Source organism: Phoca vitulina, unplaced genomic scaffold (assembly GCF_004348235.1).
Source record: "Phoca vitulina isolate PV1807 unplaced genomic scaffold, GSC_HSeal_1.0 scaffold217, whole genome shotgun sequence".
Classification (NCBI taxonomy): Eukaryota; Metazoa; Chordata; class Mammalia; order Carnivora; family Phocidae; genus Phoca; species Phoca vitulina.
This window is the reverse complement of record NW_022589913.1, coordinates 57,366-64,055: the sequence shown is the minus strand read 5'-3', so window position 1 is coordinate 64,055 and position 6,690 is coordinate 57,366. Positions and strand designations below refer to the sequence as shown.

At 42.3% G+C, this 6,690-nt stretch overlaps 1 protein-coding gene and 1 pseudogene across 1 annotated transcript; one reads left to right on the top strand and one right to left on the bottom strand.

Annotated features, from left to right (window-relative positions):
- Nucleotides 1–2,299: 2,299 nt before the first annotated feature.
- Nucleotides 2,300–2,786, bottom strand: LOC116629046 (histone H2A type 1-E). Its single transcript, XM_032399334.1, has one exon. It carries the CDS (start codon nt 2,756–2,758, stop codon nt 2,366–2,368), a length of 393 nt encoding a protein of 130 aa, XP_032255225.1. The 5' UTR covers nt 2,759–2,786; the 3' UTR covers nt 2,300–2,365.
- Nucleotides 2,787–3,065: 279 nt separating this feature from the next.
- On the top strand, nt 3,066–3,456 carry LOC116629051 (annotated as a pseudogene).
- The last annotated feature ends 3,234 nt before the right edge of the window (nt 3,457–6,690 follow it).

The window sequence follows — 6,690 nt, the reverse complement described above, 5'->3', positions numbered from 1 at the left end:
AAAGCCCCGAAGCCCAAGGCAGCCAAGCCCAAAGCGGCCAAGCCCAAGAAGGTGGCCGCCAAGAAGTAAGAATTTAGTTAGTTGAGAAAACTCTAACGGCTCTTTTCAGACCCACACAATTAACCTTATGAAAGAACTTGGTAGGACTTGGTTTTTCCAGTATCTTTCACAATTTAAAAAACCTAAAACAAGTACACAGCAATCTGTCATAGAAACGGTCGTTGGCTCTGAAAAGAGCCTTTGAGCATAAGGTTCAAAGCCTCTGGTCACTGGCTTAAAAGAATTTACGCCCTCTCCCCGCGGATGCGGCGCGCCAGCTGGATGTCCTTGGGCATGATGGTGACGCGCTTGGCGTGGATGGCGCACAGGTTGGTGTCCTCGAAGAGCCCCACCAGGTAGGCCTCGCACGCCTCCTGCAGGGCCATGACGGCCGAGCTCTGGAAGCGCAGGTCGGTCTTGAAGTCCTGCGGGCCGCCTTGGTGACCAGCTGCTTGCGCGGGGCCTTGCCGCCGGTCGACTTGCGCAGGGCCAGCTATTTGCGCGCGGCCCGGTAGGCTTGCGGCCATCGTGCAAGCCATCCCAAAGTTAACCAAAACAGGTAGCTGAGGGAAAAATGAAACCATACCACACTCCACACTATTGTATATGAAGAGAGTCCCATTCTGATTGGACAGACATTTGCTTCCTAGGGCTCCAAGTGAAGATATTGGTAGTGACATTTCACTCCCTGAATCACATGAACTCCAGTACATTTGGAACAAAAATTAATGTCTTCCATGAAAAAAAAAATTAACATCTTCCTCCAATCCACTAGTTTAACTGCTGGTGTTTTCAACTTTCTCTCCTCTACCTTATTTACAGTGATCTATCTCTTGTCTACCTCATCTGTTTCTTTACAATGTTCTTTGGCTTTTGAAAGCAGAACTTAATACCAATTGTTGCAATGATATACCTTGTGGGCTCAATAAAAATGTAAGGTTTGGCCCCTGAAACTGGCTTTCTTTAGATCTTTTTTTTTTTTTAAAGATTTCACTTATGTATTTGAGAGAGAGAATGAGATAGAGAGAGCATGAGAGGGGGGAGGTTCAGAGGGAGAAGCAGACTCCCCATTGAACAGGGAGCCCGATGCGGGACTCAATCCCGGGACTCCAGGATCATGACCTGAGCCGAAGGCAGTTGCTTAACCAACTGAGCCACCCAGGCGCCCTGGATCTTTTTTGAAAAGACACCCTCTACATGTGATTGGCCAAGTACTTTTTTACCCTGGTTGGAGTGTAGGAAGAATAATTTCAGGTCTATTTCTTTTTTTTTTTTTTTTTTTAAAGATTTTATTTATTTGACAGAGAGATAGAGAGAGAACACAAGTACGCAGAGAAGCAGGCAGAGGGAGAGGGAGAAGCAGGCTCCCCGCAGAGCAGGAGGCTGATGCGGGACTCGATCCCAGGACCCTGGGATCATGACCTGAGCCGAAGGCAGCTGCTTAACCGACTGAGCCACCCAGGCGCCCCTTCAGGTCTATTTCTTGATGTCTCTATTCGAAGTTGGATTTTTTATTATATTTTTATACAATTCCTAAATGGACCATAACCCCTGAGTTAATTTCACACTTATTACTATAATTTCATTAAACACATACTTACTCTACACTAACCGAAGTTTGTGTAAAACGGTGTTAAAAGATACCCAGAGTTGTAAATGTACAAAAAGATCACTGTGTATCTTTTTAAAGTCATACTGAAAAAAATAAAAATAAAAAAAAAATAGTCATACTGAACCCTGAGTTAGGAAGTTCTGTATAAAGGACAACAAATTCCAGAGCATATAGTTTTGTATTCCAGTTTCTAACTGATTAGGCACAGGCCAGTAAAGTGGGATATTGGTTTATTTTTTAAAAGTATGATTTGCAGATGATTTTGTCCACTAAGGTGGAAAACTGCCTTCAATAGGATACATTAATAAAGGTATAGTTTTATTGATCTGTAGATCACTAACTAGATTTGGATCTAAACTTTCAACAGAAACCAAGCATTACCCTTCCCACTATCTTACAAATGGTTTACAATACTGAGGGACTCTGGTATTGATATACTTTAACCTGGGACTCAACCTCTCCATACCGTTTTAATCTACAGATGGCAAGTCTTATTTTTATGGTAACTCTAAACTGAATGATTAGTTTCACCTTTCTGAGGATTTGAAGTACTGACATGTATTTATGGATTGATGAACTACCCTGCAGGGCATTTTCAATTAGCTACAATTAATAAAGAAAATGTAAGCCCTTTCAATGAGTACGGGGGTGGCTCTGAAAAGAGCCTTTGGTTAAAATGGACCCCTCAATGAATTAAGACTGTATTTTTCCACCTTACTTGCCCTTGGCCTTGTGGTGGCTCTCGGTCTTCTTGGGCAGCAGCACGGCCTGGATGTTGGGCAGGACGCCGCCCTGCGCGATGGTGACGCGGCCCAGCAGCTTGTTGAGCTCCTCGTCGTTGCGGATGGCCAGCTGCAGGTGGCGCGGGATGATGCGCGTCTTCTTGTTGTCGCGCGCCGCGTTGCCCGCCAGCTCCAGGATCTCGGCCGTCAGGTACTCCAGCACGGCCGCCAGGTACACGGGCGCGCCGGCGCCCACCCGCTCGGCGTAGTTGCCCTTGCGGAGCAGGCGGTGCACGCGGCCCACCGGGAACTGCAGGCCGGCCCGCGACGAGCGCGTCTTGGCCTTGGCGCGCGCCTTGCCGCCTTGCTTGCCGCGTCCGGACATCTTAACACTCTCTAACCAGGATGCTCCGTAACGGAAAAAGAAATGGGAGTACTAATCCTTTCAGCAAATGAGAAGCAATTATACTTACAAGCCGAATTGTAAATTGCGCGGTTTGATTGGCTAAAACAATTTTTAAGTTTGCAACCAATTACAAGACAGAATTAAACACACGTAATATCCATACTATGTTGCAGTTCGCCTTTATTTATTCAATCAAAGTCTAACTCTTTTAGCACTTCATTCGTATAGGAGCCATTAAATATTATGAGCGTTGTAACCAGGGCACGTATTTCTTATCCCAGAATCATAGTTTTTGTTCATCATGCCAGAGTCACGGAAGTCTGGTCCTATCCCCGAAGAAGGGCCCCAAGAAGGCGGTGACCAAGGCGCAGAAGAAGGACGGCAAGAAGCGCAAGCGCAGCCGCAAGGAGAGCTACTCGGTGTACGTGTACAAGGTGCTGAAGCAGGTGCACCCCGACACGGGCATCTCGTCCAAGGCCATGGGCATCATGAACTCGTTCGTCAACGACATCTTCGAGCGCATCGCGGGCGAGGCGTCCCGCCTGGCGCATTACAACAAGCGCTCGACCATCACGTCGCGGGAGATCCAGACGGCCGTGCGCCTGCTGCTGCCCGGGGAGCTGGAGCTCCAAATAATCCTGACAAAATGTCTTCAGATTTAACCCCAAAGATGCTTAAGAGCCAGCCAGTTTTTCAGCGTGAGTTGTAACGGCTTTGATAGTTAATGTAACTACTGAAGAGGTTTTGCTTTACTTTGCTGAAAATGTTCGGCTTGCTGGTGTGGGGCACTAGCACCTAAAATACACGTACCTTTTCACTGGTGGAAAGAGAAAGGTACGAGTGTGGGTAACGGTGGGATAGATTTCTCTTGTTTCTACTGCCCATTTTAACCACAAGCCTGGCCCAAGTGGTGACAAACAATGTTTCACTGAAGCTGCCGGGATGTAGTGTCCTTTACACATTGGTTCTATGAAAAGCCAAGAGGGCTTAAGAAATTTGTTAGTGCTATTTTTGTTAGTGGTATGTTGTGGTAAAAAGAAACTGGTTTATTTCCAGATTAATCTTTGTACACTTTTAATGGATTTATTTGCTTAAGGCAATATAATTTGTAAATAGTAGTGGGAACAAGCCAATGCATGAAAATTGAAAAACAAACATCACTGACTCCAAGATGGGGTCATTTAATTGTAATGAGAATTTTCCCAAGACTTGTTTAATGAAATGTGAGACCACTGGCAACATTCCACATTACAGTAATAATGCTGGCAGTCCAAGAAAGAAACTCCTTTTAGGGATATTTTGGTGCCTCTCCCTTAAAATTAGTATTTTCCTCCAGGGTGGATTTTATATCAGCTTATTTCTGTCCTGGTCAACAAAAATTATTTTTAAATTAAAAAAAAAATTCATATGGGGCCGCCTGGGTAGCTCAGTCGGTTAAGCGTCTGCCTTTGGCTCAGGTCATAATCCCAGGGTCCTGGGATCGAGTCCCACATTGTGCTCCCTGCTCAGCAGGGAGTCTGCTTCTCCCTCTGCCCTTCGCCCTGCTTGTGCTTCCTCTCTCTGACAAATAAATAAATAAATAAAATCTTTAAAAAAAAATTCATATGTCATTCTAGTAACACGACCACTGCCCTAGCATATGCAGACATATATAATAATGGTAATGGGAATTTACACTTTTCTTCTTGTAATTAGAAATGTACTTAAAGTTATAACCTGCCATGAATGGTATGCCACGTGAATTAAATGCTAAGGATGCACATACAAAATATTTTTAGGGGTTCAACCCAGGTAGCAAAAAAGTAAAACTATTTTATATTCTTGTATAATTTCTTCCATGAATAACAAACTTTCTACTCCCCACACGACACAAATGCACGCACACACACACACAAAACAACATACACAAAGAACATATACATTTTCAAACAAAACAAAAGCAACAAGGAAAGAAATGTAAAAGAATGAAATCTAACAATACCAGGAAGCTGTATATGAGAGCTTCTATTGTTATAGTCAATTTTTGCTTTATATATTCCCAGAAGTAAACAAATATCTAAACAAGGTATATATGACCTTCCCCAGAGTACAAGAACACCCTGAAAGTATCTATGGTAGTGCGTCCATATATTCTTCCCGCTTGTAGAACAGAAAGTATATAGCTTTCTATCAAATTCTAAAAACACTGGGACCTACCGTGCTAGGCAGAAAAATGCCATCGCGATTATCTTTAACTCCTAACCTCTATGGGTCTGTGAATATGTTAGGTTCCATGACAGAGGGCAATTAATGTTGCAGATGGCAGTAAGATTGCAAATCACCTGATTTTTTAAAAGGGAGATTATCCTGGATTATCCAAGTGAACCCAGTATAATCACATGGATACTTAAAATTGGATGAGGGAACCTGAGTACAGAACCAGAAAGATAACAGCCCGAGGACTTGGCCAGGGATGGCTGGCCTTGAAAACTGAGAAAAGGGGCCCTGAGCCAAGGAAAGAGGATAGCCGATAGGAGCTAGAAAGAGCAGGCAAACAGATTTCTTTTGATAGACCCCAGAGAAGAATGCAGAATTCCTGACACCTTGATTTTAGCTCAGTGAGATCCATGCCTAAATGCTGATCTACTGAATTAGGAAATTATAAATTTGTACTGATATAAGCCCCTAAATTTGTGATTTAACCTGTCAGACCAGCCATAGGAAATTAATACACCCCCATAGCTTAAGAATTATGGATTCTGTATTCACTGAGGTTCTTTAAGATTACAACTACACATATATGTAAATTTAAATGTATACTTATTATCAGAATTATTATAGATGCATGTAAATTCTTCCTAAATATTGCAGGCTCCCGTAATGTTGAAGTTTCTCTGATTTTGAGAGCAGCATTTTACACTTCCTTTTTTCCTGGTGTTTAGGATGTCTGGATTTAAGAGCAGCAACTCTAATTTCATGGAGTAACACTTGCTCCACTCATTGTAGTATTATTACTTCTGATTATAATTCTGCTTCAAAAAGCTTACATTTATTATACTGTTCATAAAAACCTTCTGAATTGTAAATTCCTCTAAAATGTGTATTTTTATTATAAATTATTGCATTTTGTTTTCACAAGTGTCCATAGTTTATTTTAATAATTTATTATTTAGTAATATTTAGTAATAGCCTCATTTTATAAAGTGAGGCACAGTGGGTGTGAGAACCAAAGCTCATTTACATGGCAGAACCTTCTCACCAAAGTCTTCTCTTTCAAAGGTGTCTGGATAGAATTCAAAGACACTTCATATCAAGTAGATCTGTCAACACTTTAGTATTTTTACATCGATTATCTCCTTTCTCCAGCACTGAGCTACATATCTCTTCTTGGTGCATTCTTTTTTCAGCTTTCCTTAAGTGTCCTGAGTCAGCCAAGAAGAAAGGCTTGGTTAGGTTAGGAGAGGAAACCCCACATCCCATAGGACTGTCGCTGCCCTCAAATTCAATTCACTTCTATATCCTGGAATACTTACCCTGCCTGGGAGAACTGATGGTGGTAAACCTGAGACTGTTAGTCCCTTGAAAGCAAAGAAAATATCTTATATGATTATCAAAGTGCCTGATGGAGAGAGGAAATGCAATAAACAAATGCTTTCAAATGTAAAGTAGTCATGGCCCTTATTTAAATCAATGGAGGCTTGGAGCCATGCATCGCTCAGGAAAATGGAAAAGTATTGATTTTTACAAATATAATTTAATTAAAAGCTACCCAGATTTTCAAATACTTAAAAGCCAAAACTGAGGTATCCCAGAGACAACTGAAGGCAAAAGTAGGGGTTTGGGGCACAAAAGAAAGAAAAAGTTAATACAACCTGTAAATTTGGAAAAGAGGCCAGGTGGAATTCAGGCTGACAAGTTAGGAGGGACAGGAA